We start from the raw sequence: 20,323 nt of genomic DNA, 5'->3' as shown, positions 1-20,323 counted from the left end.
TGTTGGAACCGGTTCCGAACCGGAACCGGTTCTCGGTACCCAACCCTAGACGTGGGTGAAAAGGGTTTGTTAGAGGAAACACTAGCAGCCAGCGGACGGAGGGAGATGCCTGGAATAATCTCTGACAACTAAGGATCCTACAACTGAAAGGTAAAACGGACGCCTGTTTCTATCGAAGGTCTGTAATTGGCTAAGCTAAAATGTTAGAGTTGTCAAAGATATTTCCAAGTGTCATTTACGGTAAAGAAAGAGGTCATTTTGTTCTTCAGGCCACATGCTAAGGATGATCAGCATCCACTTTATTTGACCCCATGAGGTCAAGAGTCATTCTGTTAGACCAATCTTGTGTAAGACAAATCATTGTTATTTTATCACATTTTGAATAACATAAGATTTCATTTTGTTAAATCAATTTATTTATAAATGTTGTAGTTGGAGTTTGGTGTTTGCTAACATTTTTAGGAACGACATAGGCCTACACTTGGGTCAAATTACATTACTGTGATCTGATTAGTGTGCTCTGCAGGTTTACTATTCTTTCATAGTGTGTGAAATATGCGATGCTGGAAACATGTAGGTGTTGAAAAACTTAGTTTGGGTAAATATGTCACAATGGATGAAACGATTATTAGAGGGAGTTTTTGTAATATAATTAGTAGACATTAATGGTGTTGTTTAGATGGCAGTTAACTACTAAGACAAATAGTATGATTAGAAAGAGACAGAGTGGAAAGGGTTGGATTTATTTAACCTCAGTGTGCTAGAATTTCTATAGGTAATGCATCCCGAGACCTGGACTCTCTCTCTCTGCATGTCAGACGGCTAAGACCCCGATCCACCGGAGCAAACAAAGGCCTATCCCAACTAGGAGACTGCTGCTTCTCAATAGACCAGACAGAGAACCAGAGCTGAACCAACAACAACAATAAGAACTGCAGCCAGAACAATCTCCACCTGTGGCATCCAGAACCAAACAGCTTGCTGACAGGCAGAGATCTACTCTCATCACCCGCAGCAGGGCATGAAGTTCCAAGCTGAGCCATGAGATTTGGCACAAGAGCAAAGTGTGGGACATGAGAGCAGAATCTGCCCTCCATAAAGCAGCAGAGAGACTGTAAAGGAGGAGATGAAATGCAAAGCAGTGCAAGAACAGTGGCATGATGGGGGCTGCAGATGTAGCTGGGCAGATGGCTGCCTCAAAGACTTACAGCGAATGGATTCAACAACTGAGGGCCAAAGGGGGAGGAGGAGTTGGTCGAGCAGAATGTGAGGTGGCCAGGGTCGCGGCTTGAGATAAACCAGAGGAGAGGGGAAGGGAATCAACGGGAATGAGTGAGTTTACACATAAACACACTTATTATAAGCGCACATTTAAAGAACTTGAATTGACTTGATAAATAAGTGAAGATAAAAAGATGTATTAAACATGAATTAATCAATAGGGAAATTAAAAATAGCAGTAAAGAGGTAACTATTAAAGTAAAATGAGAATCATCCTAAAACACACTGAGGGATAAAGGAGGAGACATGACAGAGTAGAACCATATGCTTCAATCTTTTCATCATGTTAACAAATTATTCTTCAAGAGATTTTTATTCACCGGTGAATAAAGTACTGATCTCATTTGTTACAATATTGATCACCATTAAAAGGATAATTTTAGGAACCACTCTATAGGACAAATCTTTATTTGTATGGATAAGGTTAAAGGGAGAGCTGGTGCCAAGCCAAATATAGTATTCCAATCTATAAAGTATTGATTTCACCATTGTGCCATAGTTATTACCATAGGAGGGCTTTCAGATGGACATACGAAATGACTTCTGTTTTTAAATCCTTGATAAAGTAGGGAGTAATTTTTGCGTGTTCGGACACCCGGGGTTCCACACACTGCTAAAGAGTTTAACATTGTTTTAGGTAGACCAGATTGAAGATAAATGAGTATAGTGACCTTTGAAAAGCTACACAGGTCCTAGTAATGGTTTGACTCAAAATAATAATGATATGCACAAGTTTCTGAAATAGATCTATTAGACATTTTAATATAGATTAGGTGTTAATAAACTGTAGTAGTAGTACTATAAGGAAGTGACATTTTTTGGCTAACGCTTTTCAAGGAATGTGGGGAACAGCTGTTCCGATGAAAAGTTAGAGATATCTGGAAAATTATAGTTGTAATCGTGAATTAATTAATGATGATGCTCCATATATGACAGATTTTTGTAGACAAAAAATACTGGCCTATGCTGAAATATCAAAGTCTCTGCAGAGCACGACACATGGCCAAAAACACTGAGACCAACTGACCTTTGACCGACAGTGTAACTTGAGAAGGCACTGTCAATGACTGACTCTGGGGTGAACCTGACCAAGACTTTACGACCTGACAGTGTGAGTGTGAATGTATGTCTGCATGTGATCAGTGCAACTGCATGATTTAAAACAATGACTAATCAAGCATGCTTTTGGACTAACACATTATTCTGAGGCTCTGTGGGAAATGAGAGGTTTCCTAAAATTCCAAAGAATTGGAAAACTGCACTTGTGCACTCCCACAGGAATTTGCAGAATGTGAAACTCAAACTAACACATGATGATTCTGTTTCTTTTAGGACTGAAAGATGGAGAGAAACACTTCATTTCACTGAAGTGTTTACTGTGGAAATGATGGATGTACATTTGGGAAAAATGTTTGGTATAGTTTCTTATAATCCATTATTACCTGAAGGTTTTCTTCCCATACAGGATTTTGGTTACACATGAGTTCATGTGTAAAAAGGGGGAGAGTGTAAACTTCACAACCTACATTTTTCATTTAGGGACTGAAAGGAACCTGCTGCCCCAACTCGGATGTTCAATCCGACCATTGATTGACAGTTTTGGGATTGACCTGCTCCATATCTGGGGATAAGATACTGTTTGATGGATGTTGACATGTTTCTAATATTGATTGAATTATAACAGGTAACACAGATGCAGAATCAGTGGCCAAGGGGCTACTGTGAGAAATGTAATTCCAGAATGGAATACTGAAGAAGTTGACCTGTGATAATGAAACAATGTTGTAATATTTCAACAGGTATTAAAGTAACTGAGGTTTGAAATGTAGAAATAACATATTACAGTTAAGCTAAAACATAGTAATGTAATGAGACAGAATTTAATTTAGACAACATCATGTAACTAGCCTGGTAAAGAAGTAAAAGCCATAGACTTTATTGTTTAGGTCATTATGGGGATATACATTTCATCTAAATTCATAATAGAAAGACATTTAATGACAGTTTGTTGGAATTCTGTATTCATACGCAATGGTGGGTCGAACAGCTGAGGGCCCAGGAGCCCTGAGCGTAGGCTTGAGGGATTTGTATCAGATTTCTCCACACAGGTTGGTGACGCCAAAGGGGGACCCAGGAGGCCGACACAGCGGAGTTCGTCTGGCTGAAGGTCATCAGGCCAAAGTGGCTCAACCCCAGGCTCTCCGGCCCCGACCGAGTGACCCAGCGGACCTCTCATGCCGTCCGCATAGGAGGAAAGGGGGACAGCTGGTGCCAGTGTGCGGCGGGGAAACCACCTGCTAGGACCGGGGACGACATCAGGACGGACGTGGCCCTCGCAGAGGAGGACTACTCGGAAGCAGCCATCAGTGGACTGGAGGAGCAGGATTCTGAAGACAGCCCTACAGCAGACTACTCGGAAGCGGCTGTCAGCGGGCTGGGGGACTTGTCGAGGCAGCAGAGGAGTCTACTTCTCTCTGATCAGTTCCACCCGTTGTTACGATTATTGTGTTATGTCACGTTTTCTATGTCTTGGTTTGGTTGTTTTGCTGTTCTCCCTGTCATGTTTTCCTCTGGGTATATTGTCTGGTCCTTTTCCCTGTGTTTTTCCTCCCGTCGTTAGTTTTCCTGGTGTGTCTAGTTGTCTGATTGTTTTCACCTGTGGCCCTTGTGTTTCTCCTCCCCTGCCCGGCTGTTTCTCGTCTTGTGATTACCCCTCCCTGTATTTAGTCTTGTCTCTTCCTGTGTTCAGTGTCGGTTCGTCTTGTGTATTGACGTGGTCTTCGGTGAGTGTCCTGTTCTGTCTTTGTGTATATATAGCCTTGGAATAAAGGAATTATTTTTACTCTGGTCTGCATTTGGGTCCTGCTTCCTGCACACCGTAACATTACGAACCGACCAAGAATGGACCCAGCGGATTCAGCTTTTTTGATGCTACAGGCGGCTGCTAAGAGAAGGAGGCGCAAAGCCAAGCTAGCAGCCATGCCTCCATGCTCCAGTACCGGCCCACGCAGCTTTGCGTCCATACTGGATTACCTGGCTTACACAGCCAGGGTCCAGGCTTCTGCTCCGGACCTTACAGCCATGTTTCGGGCTCCAGAACCGGACCTTACAGCCATGTTTCGGGCTCCAGAACCGGACCTTACAGCCATGTTTCCGGCTCCAGAACCGGACCTTACAGCCATGATTCTGGCTTCAATTCCGGCCCCCGCAGCCATGTTTCCAGACCCAGCTCTGGCCCCAGCTGCCACAGTCCCATCTCAAGTTTCCTCTCAAGTCCCCTCTCCAGTTTCCTCTCGAGTCCCCTCTCGAGTCCCCTCCTCTAGTCCCTCCTCTAGTCCCTGCTCTAGTCCCTGCTCTAGTCCCTGCTCTCGTCCCTCCTCGAGTCCCCTCTCTAGTTCCCTTCTCTAGTCCCTCCTCTAGTCCCTCCTCTCTCCTCTAGTCCCCTCTCTAGTTCCCCTCTCTAGTTCCCCTCTCGAGTCCCCTCTCGAGTTCCCCCTTTCGAGTTCCTCCTCTCGAGTCTCCTCTCGAGTCCCCTCTCGAGTAACGTCTCAAGTCCCTACCCAATGTCCTGGTCCGTTGGAGGTTCCGCTGGGGGTCCTGCCAACTCCATGTCCTGTCCCGTTGGAGGCCCCGTCGACTACTCTCCTGCCGGGGGTCCTGCCAACCCTTTGTCCTGTCCCGTTGGAGGTCCCGCCGTCTACTCTCCTGCCGGGGGTCCTGCCAGCTCCTTGTCCTGTCTCATTGGAGGCCCCACCGACTACTCTCCTGCCGGGGGTCCTACCAACCCTTTGTCCTGTCTCGTTGGAGGTCCCGCCGTCTACTCTCCTGCCGGGGTCCTGTCAACCCTATGTCCTGTCCCGTTGGAGGTCCTGCCGACTGCTCTCCTGCCGGGGGTCCTGCCAATCCCGTGTCCTGGTCCTCTTCCGTGGGGGATCCTGGCGAGGCCTGTCCCACCAGCTCCGACACCGGGTCCCCCCCGGCCTCCGGCGCTGTCCCGTCAGCGCCTTCCTGCCCGGCCTCCGGAGCTGTCTGGTCTTCGCCCTCTGAGAGCCCGGCCCTCTGAGAGCCCGGCCCTCTGAGAGCCGCAGTCTTCACCCTCGATCCCGGCCCCCTGAGAGCCACGGCCTTCGCCCTCGAGCCCGGCCCCCTGACTTTCCCGGCCGTGGCCCTCGCCCTCATGCTCGGCCCCCTGAGTTTGCCCGTGGTGGCCTTCGCCCCTCCATAACCCCCACCTTGGACTCTGTCTTGCCGTCCGCCCGAGTCCCCCTTCTCGGCTTCTGCCTTGCCCCCGGGCCGTCCGCCCGAGATCCCTTCCGGGTCCTCCGCGGTGCTCCTGGGTTGTCAGCCCAAACCCGTCCTCCTGACCCCCTCCACCCACCCTGGTGGCCCTAGTTTTAGGTCCCCCTCCACCCATCCTGCTGGACATTGTTTTTTTGGACGTTTGTGGGACTGTTTTGGTGTTTTAGGGACGTCTGGAATCCGTCCCTTGAAGGGGGGGTTCTGTTACGATTATTGTGTTATATCACGTTTTCTATGTCTTGGTTTGGTTGTTTTGCTGTTCTCCCCGTCATGTTTTCCTCTGGGTATATTGTCTGGTCCTTTTCCCTGTGTTTTTTTTTGATGATTCGCCACACAAGGAGACTGCATTCTAGCACTCAGGTTGCCCTCTCATGGTTCCTTCACTGCCATGGAAAGTGGTGTTCTGTTCCCAAAGATTTCAAGTACTTTGGGTCTCAGTTTCTGATAGATTTATACAATGTTGGGAGACGGACACAGTAGAAAAGAATGACAGATATGTTTCAAAATGCCTTGTGTAAGTTTATCTCTTGAGAATGAGATAAAAAGGGGGAAATGTGGTAATTGAAGATGTTATCACCAGATATATAAGTGTTACGTTTGAATGGCAGAAAGTCTTGTTGCAATTTCCAGATATTGAGGGAGGCCCCTTGAGTTTCCCTGTTAATTATAAATAGTCTGTGCAAATAGCGGGGGAAGCCAATTTTCCTCAGATATAATGGTTAAAAAAATGGTTAAATAATGCACAGCCTGCAGGCCTTGAGAATTGAGTCACACAGTTAACAAGACAATAGTCGGTCTGAATTGTCAATGAATGCATTCATTCCAGTAAACGCTGACTTCGAGGTGAAAGGAAGTTCACAGAAGCCATTAAAGCGACAAGAACAATTAACTTCTGTTAATGCTAAGGAGTGTGTGTCTATTTGAGCAGCTATATGTGAATTCTGCTCAGACAATACCTGTGTTTGTGGTTTATTGATTTCTTTCTGTTTTATTCTTTCATGTGTGGGTACTAAATTGCTACAACATAAAGGGGGTGCAGTTATGCAGGACAGGAGACTAGGGGGGGAAGGGGATATTCTTCTTAAGATCTCCAGCAGGTCAGGAAAGTCTAGGCAAGAATGTGAGATAACGGACTCCAGATGTGTTTTGCTACAACCGGAGAGACACTTGTGTATTATCTGGCTGGCTCGCGCTGGCGCTACGACACGCCATCTTTTTGCATCCCCCAATGAGATAACCTAAAAGGAGGAGCATCTGACCACAGCTCCTCCTGTTTTGTTTTTGCATGTAAGCCAGCCTGTTCTGTCTTTGGTTCGGTCTCTTCCTCCTGCTGCCAAGACGAAGTAAGTAAGATTTCCCAGCGGGAGGAACCAGGGCCGGGGTAATCCGGATTACTTCGTGATGTTGTGTTATTGTATCTTTTGCCATTAAATCAGCATATTTGTTATAACCTTACCAATGGTTGCTGTGAATTCTTCCTCTGTTAATCTGACCCATTCACAAAAGGACGCGCGGAGGCAGAGGGGGGGCCTTAGAGCCCCCGCCAAAGAATGACGTCTGCTACAACAATATCTATACTTATACCACCTCTGTTTATAGCCTATGAAAAAAACTATTAGAAAACGAATGCTAAAGCTAACGTTAGCAGATAGTGACAATGTATGCTAGCTAGCTAGCTCAACGATTCCTTAAATGATATTGCGACAGAAAAACTTTTCAGTTCACATCACGCTCTGCTCTGAACGGCCCGTTCTAACAGCTGTTCACCAGCGGTGCAGTCTATGCCACAGTGACTCCGCACAGTTAACGAACGCACCGTAGATAATGTAGCTGACCCTCATCCCGGAGCAGCAGAGTTCAGCCGGCCCGAAAGGCAGGAAGACTCGAGCACACAGCTCGCGCTTCATATATTAAAATCATGATGGCACATAACAGCTCGCAACCGCAGATTATTTCGGCAATTAGATAAAATGCAAATTATATTTGACGCAACTTTAGTTACATTTCCATGACTTTTCCAAAACTTTGGGAAAAATATTGTTTTCCATAACTTTTCCAGGGCCTGGAATTTGCATTTTCAATTTCCATGACTTTTCCAGGTTTTCAATGACCGTACGAACCCTGACAAGACCAAGCCATACAGTTTCCCTCATTTAGCTAAAACGTGATGAGGGGGAGTCCAGCTGCCTGCTGCCAGATGTGTTGTGCTTGGCTACATATTAGGGCTGCACGATTTTGGGAAAAAATCTAATTGCGATGTTTTTGACAAATATTGCGATTGCGATTTGCGATATTTATTTTTAAGCGACCCAACGGAAGTTTATTGTAAAATGCGGCCATAACTCCGGCTAGGAAGGTCGTATCAACGTGCTCCCGTCTCTAGCGCCCCCGCAGCCCGAGCTACGAGTGAAATAACTAAACTTACATGAAACTTCTGTTGGGTTGCTTTAAAATCAAGCTTCAGTTTAAGACTCACCCTGTAATAGATGTAGAACATGTGATGGAGCATTACTAACCTGACTCAGATGCTTTGTTTCACCAAACCATCTAGGAAAGCTCGATTGGAAGCCATTTGGAAAGGGCAGGCACTTTCAAAAATACTTGGCAGGTGATTGGATCAATCTGTCTATCACCTTCTATCATGGGCCACTTCTGATTGATTAACAATGGCTGGTACATGTGGAGCACAGCACTTCTGATTGGTGTGGATGACTGACACACAAGAATAAAAAAAAAGATTGTAAAAATCGCGATTTCGATTTAAAATCGATTAATCGTTCAGCCCTACTACATATACATGTGGTCTACATTATTCCCTCCCTCCTGCACGTCTCCATGCAGACAATATGAACAATAGAAGCCCAGGCCATAAAAGCAAGAGTGTGGGAGGGATGAGAGACGTCCCCGGCCGCTGATGCAAACCTTTGCACCTTGACTCAAAAAAACAGCAGCCAGATGGTTAAGTTTGCTGCCTGGCTGGGTGGGGACAAGGGGAGCAGGCAGCTGGGAGGAAACTCTTAAATGTGTCCCAGCTGGGGAGGGAGATGGGCTGGAAGCACCAGACAGGGCTGGACTAGTATACACCTTGATAGGAAGAGCAAATGAAGGAAGGAGGGGGATGTTTCTTAGAGAACATGGACATACATCCCACACCCGTGAGGCTGAACACAGATAATCACAGAGAAGTTGATGTAAAGGTACTTAAAGCAACATATAGCCTCCTATGACATTATGACTACGGTTTTACCAAATATATTTTTTTATCAAAAAGGTCACCTGAGGTTTTTAAATAAAGCCCTACAAAAAAAAAATCCTTAAAAACGAATACATTATTCAAAGTCTCTGGGGCCTCATGATGCCATAGCCAGTAAGTGGTGGTGTAAAACAGATCTGGTTCACATCCATCACCTGCCACATCTCTGCTAAGTAAATCCAGAGATAACAGTAAACTGTGTTATCAACAATTATAGTTTAGCAGTTTACCGTATTAGCAGATGGCTTCGCATTTGAATACCGCTTGCCAGAAAATGGGCAGACGTTGACGAAGTTATGATAGCATACACAAAATATACAGTAAGTAGTATATAGAGGCTGTGAAACAACATTTGTATCTTTTGACACTGACCAAATTGTTAAAAGCCATACGTTTTGATACCATATTCCAATACATAAGGATTAAATCTCATGAACGTTAGTGAGCCAATAAACATGGAGCTTGTCTGTACAATAAGAAAGAAAAAAAAATCTGTAAGGTACTGCACATTGTCGTAATTTTGTTTGTATTCAAATTAAATGTATAAAATTGGTGTCAAAAAAGGGTATCATTCAGGGATCAGACACAGGGATCAGATATAACTGAACAATACCCAGCCCTCATATTGGTAGATTTACTGCTGCATGGATGAAATTACAGAAATGTCCTGATACCCAGAATGAGGACAGCCAATGTTATGGGTGGCTAGGATTGCCCACCTGGAGGTATTATAGCTCTGCCACGACTTCCCTTTTTGTGGCATTAGGTTTCATCTTGCATTGTTTCTCAGGTCAAATGTGACACTTGCCTCCGCTTTTCACTTGCAGGAAGTGTTTCTTACTCCAGGGGAGGGGGCGGTGGTGATCTAATGTAGAGATGAGATCACTGACACATCTCCCCTCGTAGTGAACGGGCTTGGAGTTATTCAATAAGAAATGCTAAGGAGGGTGTAGTGTCACTAAAAATAAACTGAACGGAAAACATTTCTAAAAATATGTTCTGTTACCTTGAAGCCCCTGATGCGATGGTCTCTCTTGAACTCCCTTCCATTCTTGTACCATTTCACGGTGGGATTTGGGTTTCCGCTGGCCTGGCACCGAAACTTCACCGTCTTACTGGCTGGGACAGCGTGAAGCTTTTTCCCCATTTTCTCTGGATGAGCCCATTGTGGAGCCATTGCTAAAGAAGACGACACAAAATAAAAATAAATCAGACAAGTAATAAATACTATCTTGTGTTTGTAAGGATGCAAAACATTGTAGGTACCTTAAACCTCAAGCTCCATTTGAATCAGGGCAATGGCTTTATTGTAGGGTTTTCAAAGGCAAATTGGTCCCAGGGGGAGGCATGGGAGCCTGCCTGCAGACCTCCACTCTCAGGACAGTTCCGGTGCAGACCTCCACTCTCAGGACACCTCCACTGTCAGTACAGGAAGTGACGATTCTGACGCGTTTTTTTCCCACCCACCGAAGGACTCGTTTGATGGAAGTTTTCAAATCACAATGGAGACTCATCACGGAGGTGATGAGTCCGACCACCGTGCACTTTGGGTCGGCCTTGGTCAAGCCCTTTTGACCCCCCAGCCTGGTTCTCGTAAAAGTTTTTCGCTCAAATGACACCATGGAGGAATGTAACGGGAGTTGACAGGGGACTCTGCCCTCCTCACGAGTGCCTATTTTCGGACACTTTTTTTCACATTTCCCCGGTTTTATAATTTTTTTGGCTATTTCACCCGGTTTCTACCGGGGACATTGCCCGGTCTCGGGTGTCCCCCCACGGCCTGTGTCCAGCCCCCCCCCCCACACTCATCCCTATATTAACGGATGTTGACCATTTTTGTTGCATTTTTCTCCTCTCCTCTCACTGATCGAATGGCAAACGCGACCCACTGTCGGAGGGCCTCCGTGCCGGCCGATATGAAGCGTGACCAAGACGCACCGTCCAGGGGTCCCACGGGTCCCGCAGCGGGGTGGAGGTTCCTAGCTGGAACCTCCCCACCTCCGCCGCGGTGCACCCGGCAAACACGGTTGTTTCTCGAACCTTCCACTGTTGTCTAGCGGGTGTAACTAAAATACAAGATGTCGTATTTATATAAATAAAAATATATATAGATATATATATATAGATAATAAGTGTCAGTGCTATGTTATGTTGTATTAGCGTGCATTTCCTGTTCGGAAAGTGGTGCTGTACTGAGAGTAAACAATACAAGGTGTCCCTATTTTTATATATATCTATATATACTTTATGTATATAATAAGTGTCAGTACGATTTTATTTTGTATTTGCGTGCATTTCCTGTTCGGAAAGTGGCGCTGCGGCTGTACTGATAGTAACTACAATACAAGGTATCCGTATATATCTATATATATATATTTAAGCAATAGCTCACGACAGGCCGTGGTATATGCTCATTATATCACAGCTAAGGGGCGTGGTTCGGCCCGACGCGAAGCGGTTACCAAGTGTGGCAATATGAAAAAAAAGACACACTCTAATTTAAATAGTTTTTATTAGTAAATAATGATGTTCAAAACAAAATAGTCCCTCCGTTGCCTTCTGCGTGAAACATAGTGCGAGGTGGTTGCTATACAACAACACTAACAGCTAGCGAACATATTAGACAGAGAGCGTTGATCCATTATTTGGCTATTTATTTACATTAATTTGTATGTTGCAGTTTATTGTGCACCCACTGAACGTGGTGAGAATATTGCTCCACTTTCTCCGGTCCCCGAGATTCGGTTACAGTAGCTCTAGAGAGAGCTTTCGCACCTGTGGCCACTAACGGTCATCATTTCTCTGCTTTGTTTCAAGACCTGCATCAGAAAGCTTTTGAATGGTGGTACTTTTCCAGTTGGTCTACCTGCTCTTCACGTAGCTCTGCATGTCGTTTAGGTGCTTTTTTTTCTGGAGATAGGCACTCCTCAATCCACTCTTCCATAGTAAGACCCCCCCGGAGGTCGAAGTTAATCTTAAATGTTTCCATCTTATGCTTTGTAAGTTTGTTTCGTAACGGAAGAAATGTAAATATATTTATAAAACTGACAAGTCAAATCAAGCAATCTCATTGGCCGATAGTGTTTTTGCGGACCTCTTTGATTACAGATTTTAAAACATCGTTGCTTGCTTTAAAAGTAGCACAATTCATTATGTCAAACCTTGGAAAGTATCTAGATATCCCTGCCCTAATGCCAAAGGAACTGCACACTGAATATGTTTTGCCGTTTGATGTCTATGTCTGGACCGCTGTGTAAAAAGGAGGGTTTCTGCCCCGTTACTTCTCCGCTGCTTTCTTGTTCCAGTATGAAAAGCAAACTGCAGGCAGTTTGCTTTTCAGCCCAACGGCATACTGTTTTTCTCAGACGCGGAAGGATACTGACTTGTTGTGACAAGTAACTTACAATTCTACCCGTGGTATACGCTCAGTATATCACGGCTAAGAACCAATCAGATTGCTTGATTTGACTTGTCCGTTTTATAAATATAGATATATACATATGTATATAATAAGTGTCACGATCCGATTTTATTTTGTATTTGCGTGCATCTCCTGTTTGGAAAGTGGCACTGTACTGATAGTGGTGATTTTATTTTGGAATTCTTAGCGTGCACTTCCTGTACTGACAGTGGAGGTGTCCTGAGAGTGGAGGTCTGCACCGGAACTGTCCTGAGAGTAGAGGTCTCCAGGCAGACCCCTCTCGGGGGAGGGGCCACACTACAAGTAATTATAAGGCCCCGTCCACACGGAGACGAAACGGAGACGAAAAATCACAAAAAGTCAGCTCAAGAAATAAAAATGCTGGAAAACGCAGGAGATGCTGTAGTACATATGCCGGGCCTGTAAGTGGCGCTGTACTTCCGCCACAAAATACACCAAAAGCAGCGAATAAGACCGATGACGATTATTATTACTACATTATATTATATTATTATTGTTGCTGATGGTTGTGGTAGAGGAGCTGTAGATTTTTGCACTAAAATCTGTATCATGGTCAGTAGCATCTGGAGCACGAACGCAACCCTGTGATCCGCCATTGTTGTTGGCGAATTGCATCATCAATGACAAGGGGGTGAGGAGAGGTGGGGAGAAGCGGGGCTATGGCGTCATCGTTTTCAGGGAATGATCGTATAGGGCGTACACACGGAGCCTACTCACTTTGGGAGCCGTTATCAAAGTGTATCGGATTCGGGCTCCGTTTCGGCCTTGTGTGGACGAACCGTCTATACCAGGGGTGGGGAACCTCTGGCACCCGGGCCGTATACGGCCCGCGAGACCATTTGGTACGGCCCTCGAGGTAATTTATAAACACCCGCAAAAAAGAAAAAAATTAAAGAAATCTAGACCGCAAAAAAATTCCTGGCCAAGGTCAGGGTCCTTGAACACAACACGAGCCTAACGTGTCATCACGTGGTATATGTCTCGTCTGACAGGGGTGTAGTGCTGACGGAGAGCACCAGAACACCGCTCCGGCACTTCCAAAAATTGCAGTAGCCTACCCATAAGGAGCCGTACACATGCCGCAGTTTTTGCGTGTTTGTGTCTTTAGTTGAAAGCCCAGTGGCGATCTGTTCATGACTGTCATACTGATCATACAGTCAATAACTTTGTTGTTATTAGCATCTGGTTAGCTAGCTATGCTAACGAATATAAGAAGCTTTTTCTCCAACCAGTGAGGTAAAGGCACATCTTTATATGATCGTTAATATAAAAAAATAAGATAATAAAGTAAACAGGTATAAAATACTATATGACAGTAAAAAAAGGTTGTTATTAATAAACAAGAATACAGTTTGAAAGGGGAGTGATTTGTAAAATGTCCAAAAAGTAAATCTAAATTCTGTTTCATATAGGTGTTGAGAGATGTATCCATAGAGCTCCTAATGTTGCTCTCAAAGTGCACCAGATTGATGCTTTTAACTTCAACATTTAAAAAAAAATCTTCACAAGAAGAGGTATCCTGTCGGTGGTGAGTTCGGTCTACGACCCCATTGGATTTTTAGCACCCTTCACCTTACCTGTCAAGATAATGCAAAACCTCTGTAAGATGAGCTACAGTTGGGATGAGCACATTCCTCAAAACTACCAGTTGCAGTGGGTGGGGTGGCTAGAAGATCTAAGAAGACTCAGCACTTTCAGTGTGCCGAGATGTTTTAAACCCAAAGGATTTGGACAGCTCACAAGTGCCCAACTACATAATTTCTCTGACGCCAGCGAGAACGGCTATGGCACAGTTTCATACTTGAGGCTGCAGAGTGATGATGAGAAGATCCATGTAACTTTTGTTCTAGGAAAGGCACAAGTTGCTCCTCTAAAGAATGTGACTATCCCAAGGATATAACTAACAGCTGCTGTGCTGGCAGCGAGAGTTGACAGACTCCTGCAGAGTTGCAACTAGAGCTGGAAAACTCACTGCTTCATTCTGGAGTGAAATAGATTTTCAACACTCCAGCCGCATCCCATCATGGAGGAGTATAGGAAAGAGTCATTCGCATGGTCAGGAAAGTGCTGAACTCTATTCTTCATCAGCAACATTTGGATGATGAAGGACTACAAACACTCCTGTGCGAAGTGGAAGCCATATTGAATGACCGTCCCATTACAAAAACCTCAGAGGATCCAAATGATCTCGAACCCCTGACTCCAAATCACATTCTCTTGTTAAAAGGCAAACCTTCTCTACCACCCGGGCTTTTTGACAAAAATGACTCCTACTCCAAACGACGATGGAGGCAAGTTCAATTCCTTGCCAATCTCTTTTGGCACAGATGGATTCAGGAGTATGTACCACTGTTGCAAGAGAGACAACGGTGGCCAAAGGACAAGAGGAACTTTGTCACAGGAGACATTGTCATCGTAGCGGACTCTAGTACCCCTCGCGGATCCTGGCTGTTGGGCAAGGTACTGCAGACCTTTCCCGACAGACAAGGACTTGTGCGGTCGGTTAAAGTCCGGACGAAGTACAACATCCTGGAGCGACCAATCACGAAGATCTGTCTTCTATTGGAAGCTGAATAAAGACTGAAACCCAACTTCTATTATTGGGGTTACCAACCCTATTGGATTATCTACATGAACAATGAACATTATGGATTGAGAATACTGATATGGACTATTCTATTTGGCTGTAATGTTTTGTATGTTGTTGAATTGTTATGTTATTATACAGTAACAATTAGGAGCCGGTGTGTTGCAGCCAATTTGATGTATTTTAATATTTGTATATGAAGGTGCTGAAGGCACCTCTGCTGTCTCCCCGACCCAGACTGCAAGGAATCTGGGTGTGATCCTGGATAACAACCTGTCCTTCACTGCAAATATCGCTGCTACAACCCGCTGCTGCAGATACACGCTTTTCAACATCAGGAAGATACGCCCCCAGCTGACCCAGAAAGCGACGCAGGTTCTGGTCCAGGCTCTCGTCATCTCACGCCGAAACTACTGCAACTCCCTCCTGGCTGGTCTACCTGCAGCCATCCGACCTCTGCAGCTCATCCAGAATGCAGCGGCTCGTCTGGTCTTCAACCTTCCTACATTTTCCCACACCACTCCGCTCCTCCGCTCCCTCCACTGGCTTCCAGTAACTGCTAGAATTCACTTCAAGACACTGGTACTTGCGTACCATGCTGCGAATGGATCTGGCCCTTCCTACATCCAGGACATGGTTAAACCGTACACCCCAGCGCGTGCACTTCGCTCTGCATCAGCCAAACGACTCGCTGCACCCTCACTGCGAGGGGGACCCAAGTTCCCATCAGCAAAAACACGTGGGTTTGCTATCCTGGCTCCTAAATGGTGGAATGAGCTCCCCATTGACATCAGGACGGCAGAAAGCTTACACACCTTCCGGCGCAGACTGAAAACTCATCTCTTCCGACTCCACTTAGAGCGATAGAATGACTAACAAAGAACTGCTAACAGAGCACTTATATACTAATAAAGGACTGGCTTATCTAAAGCCAGTTGAGTAGCACTTGAACTGATTGGCTCTATGAAACCTGATGTACTTATATGATTCTGTTTTCCTCAAGGTTGTGTCTTCCTGGTCGAATGTACTTATTGTAAGTCGCTTTGGATAAAAGCGTCAGCTAAATGCAATGTAATGTAATGTAATGCTGTGATACTACTGAATTGACCTGGGCATAGGCGGGGACTCAGCCAATTTCAGGGTACAGCCTACTATTTAGGGAGGACACAGGTGCACAGCATTAGGGATTGGGAATCACCAGAGGGAAGCCACACAGTTTTTCAACCGTGCGTGTTTTCGCTTATTTTCTGTTTGTTTTGAGTTAATTTTGGTTTATTTCTTTATCACAGTTAGTTGTTTAGTTATCAGTTAAACACCCGGCTCTTGTTTTGCTGTCATCATCCTGCAATCCAAATAAACATCTTAAATGCATTCAAAGAGAAGACCTGATTTGCTGTCAACACCACGCGTCTGAAAAAGCTTCACACCATATCCCTCACTGGCAAATATTTGTTGTTCGGTTCCCTTTACACTATGTAAATTATAGACAATCGTTCTGCTACATGGAGAATAAAATCAGCTATTTCCTCAGCTATTGAGGAAATAGATGGAAGTTGAGTATCTGATCTGGAGCTGTTACTGAAAAAATGTAAAGTTCCTGAGGCTCTATTTTGATGACTGATAACTCTCCAAAATAAACTCACTAGCCAAGAATCTGGCAGTGTGTCAACTGTGCAGGCTTTCCTCACCAAGACATTCATGGGCACTTAGCAAGCACTTGTGAAAAAACTCTCCCTTCACTGACGCTGTATCTCTGCTCATCAGGGTCTAAACATGGACTGAGGTCGAGCCCAGGGACAGCAGTGACGGAGGAAGTGGGGCCGAGATTTATAGAACCAGTGGTGTAGGAGTGAGGCTCAGGGCAGGTCTGAGGGGAGTCATCACTTCTCTCCTCTACACACATCCATCACTCGTGCACAGTAGGGATGTGCATCTCCATCATTGAGGCCGATGCGATGCGCATCTCGATACGTTGCCACGATACGATACATTAACGATACATTTGAAACACCAGGTGATACGATACGATACGATTCACCCCTGTTGCGATACAGTTCGATACGATTTGATTCAATATTATGCGATTCGGTGCGATACGATTCAACACAATGCAAAAATAATGATACTTCAATTTGGTACGACAGAGGATTTTTTTTTATTCCTTATATGCAGCAAATCATACATTAACAAAAAAGTGCTTTACATATTTGGTACTGCACATCCCATCATGCCGTTTATTTTTTTAACTTTAAAAGCTCTCCAGAGTACAGTACAATTGTATAACACCTCACAGTTAAACAATGTAAGGATGCATTGCTCATGATTAACAATGTGCAAATAACAGCTACCATAGTGCAATGCCCATACAGCTGCCAGCCTGATGTGCTTAACACTCATTCATAGGCTGACTCACCAGTGAGCAGAAAGCAGTGGGTTCTATATGAACAATAAAGAATACAAATAACCTTTCACAAACAGGTATTTCATAACTGCTTACAGTAAGGAAGACATTTAAATTATTATTGACCGTCACAGGCCGCTGTAAACTAAACACCACTCTCTCTGACAGAACACCTCACTGAGTGATTTAACTCATATGTCTAACTTTAAGGTTTCTCTTTTCAGCCGCAGACCCCATGTCGCCTCTTTATGTGCGTCGCTAAGTTCCTCGTACTACTTGTGTACTTTAAAGCGGCTCGGCATCGTTTACAATTTGCGAGCGATTTTTCAAGTTGACTGTAGTATATAGTGCACATATACCATCAGGACGTTACTGATGGGGTGCGGCTGCAGAGTGATACTGTGTGCATGCAAACCCGCATCTAGGACGGATCTATGTATCATGGCTGTAGACCTGTTGAGTAATAAAGATACCTCATACAAAGGTCTATGGATACCTTATTACTCTCCATGACCTGCGGTCAACTATATAGCATAAAAGGACTATTACACCGTCTTTCTTGAACAATCCGAAGTGTTGCCAAACGTTTGATTTGTAGGTATTTTTCGGTGCGCTGTGTTTCTCTTTCTCCTCAACTTCCGTGTGTGTTGATAACTGAGACTCTCGGCCTCGGGCGAAGCAAATATCCAAATCAAAGATCGTCTCTGCTGAGCGTTGACAGGATGAGGGGATTTTATATGAATGAATCGTTTTTTTACCGATGCAAAGACGCTACGCAATCGATGCATCGCGAGTTCAACCCGGTTCAACCCAAACTGTAGCCGATGTGCACTCTTTCAACCGGTGCACTCGCATCTTGAACATTTATGCCGATGCACCGATGCGAATCGGTGAATCTTAACATCTCTAGTGCACAGGCTTTATTTATTAAAAGGGCTGAGAGAGATACAGTCGAACCCAACACAAGACTTTGATGCTTCGGGGATGAGGATTACAACGGTTGGTTAATAGGGTATTCTGGTATGAGATATTGGAGGTATTATCCAACATTACTTAAGGAAAAGGATTAGGGATAAATTGATTCATGTAGGAATTGGGGCAATCCTAACCCTTTTTTTCTTTTAAATAAATAAAAGAAATGTATGGTGAATGTCTTGGTGAAACAAAATGTATGGTGAAATAGGCTAACTCCTTAGAAACTTGTCTAAGCCTCCCATTTTCATGTATGCACCAGGCAGCAGTTTATTTTTTGTGTAACTTGAAGTTGTTATTCTTGAAGTAAGTGAGAATTAAGAAATACTAAACACCATTTAGCTAAATCTGTTTATTTGTGCTAGTTTATCATGAATACATATTAATATTCAATAATATAACAATTAAGTCGTCCTAAGCACACTTTACTGCTTCTATACCATATTTTTGGACAACATCTTTATTAGCACAAAGCGGACTGGGGATTTCAATCAAAGCGTGACCCCAACAAACCAAATCAATCAATATTGAATCAAAATCAGAAAACATTGAAAGATTAACACCCATACTCTGGATTCTCATCAATATTCAACAGGTGACCAAGCCATGATATAGATTTATTGATCAGGGTTTAATATACAGAAAACCTGATTGCAGTTTACACTTACCCATTACGTCGAGCTGGTAGGTGTGATTGATGCTGCCGTACTGGTTCTCCACCACACAGGTGTAGTTTCCCTTATCAGAGGGAACTACCGATTCCATGATGATGGTCCACACATGGACCTAACAGTTTGGAAAAAGCAAATGTTAGAGTGACTGGCGTACAAACACAGTACAGGACTGCTGCTCAAAGTAACTAAGTATCCAAACATACGGTTTATGGTATTAAACAGCACAGGGGATATCCCAGCTATGTACACAGATTAGTTCATTTGTTGGCAGCTACAGATGTGTTAGCTCATAAAAACCTCTCACTGCAGGTCAGATTAGGTCCTGATGGAAATAGTAAAAATAGCACTTAATAGTGTTTAAGAACAATCGGTACTTAAATTCAACTCAAATTGAAGTAACGTAAATGAGGCCAGCAGCTAGCCCACAGAGATGAAGCTAAATTGCAATTCTGCATTTTACATTAAAAACTTAAAAGAACTTGTGTTCTCTCCATCTGCTTTTACCCTATATGAATTGTCGTAAATCAAATGTTGTTCTGTTCAAAGCGATGGCTAACCAGGTCAATGATGTGTGATGTGATGATAATAAGATAACACACTACTCCTTCTTCCTGTGACACCAGCCTATGTTACAAACAGCGGATCTTTGTCCTACCAAACAAAGACCAAAGGAAAATGGGTACATGTTTTATATACATCTGCCCCAACTTGTCTTATTAGCGCCAACTGATGTCTGGCTCTTTTTTTCAAGACATGTTATAGTTTTTCTTCCATAAATCTGCCAAGACCGGCAGTGTGTGACTACCCAACAAACCTCTGAGGCAATGGCAACATCAAACATGCATATACACAAGACAGGGTTCATATAATTTTTCACCAATGATTTTCAATGACTTTTCCATGACCTTTACCTAATTTTGCATGACCAAAAAAAAATTACCACTGAAAATGGTTTATTTGAACATGGAACAGGAAAATAAGGTCTGCATATATGAAACATGTTGTGTCTATCTAAAACAAATCAAATAATAGGCTTACTAGCTTCTACACGCTGAAGCAACTGTAGTCAGGGAGGCAAAGTCATCAGGTATGAAAAAGGTGACAAGGACCCGAGCCCCTGACCCCCCGCAATATCGGCTTTAAAATGAGGAACAGAGGATTTTAGCAGTCAGAACAACTAAAGCAGCAGTGTTAATAATAACAGAAACGCCAAAGAGTCACATCTAATAGAAAAATATATAAAAGTATTTATTTTAATTGTGTAGCAGTCAGTTTATAATTCTGGCAGCACTGTTGAGCATTTTGAAAATGTATTTTCATGCCTCTGTGCAAGGCTTAGTCTTTCTATCTGTATAGCCACTGGTGTAAAGTAACTAAGTTCATAAACTCAACAAGTACTATACGTGGGTACAAT

The 20,323-nt window shown here is 44.0% G+C and overlaps 1 protein-coding gene across 1 annotated transcript in view; it reads right to left on the bottom strand.

Annotated features, from left to right (window-relative positions):
* Nucleotides 1-20,323, bottom strand: part of LOC117442378 (fibroblast growth factor receptor 1-like) — a 78,233-nt gene that overhangs the window by 33,393 nt on the left and 24,517 nt on the right. The window contains exons 5-6 of the mRNA XM_034078383.1: nt 18,904-19,021; nt 9,840-10,012 (exon numbers count right to left, since the gene is read on the bottom strand). Of these exons, the coding sequence (XP_033934274.1) occupies nt 9,840-10,012; nt 18,904-19,021 (291 nt within the window). The remainder of the gene's footprint in view (nt 1-9,839; nt 10,013-18,903; nt 19,022-20,323) is intronic.

The sequence above is a fragment of the Pseudochaenichthys georgianus genome, unplaced genomic scaffold (genome assembly GCF_902827115.2).
Source record: "Pseudochaenichthys georgianus unplaced genomic scaffold, fPseGeo1.2 scaffold_420_arrow_ctg1, whole genome shotgun sequence".
Classification (NCBI taxonomy): Eukaryota; Metazoa; Chordata; class Actinopteri; order Perciformes; family Channichthyidae; genus Pseudochaenichthys; species Pseudochaenichthys georgianus.
The sequence above is the reverse complement of the archived record's forward strand: the minus strand, read 5'-3'. Positions and strand labels throughout refer to the sequence as shown.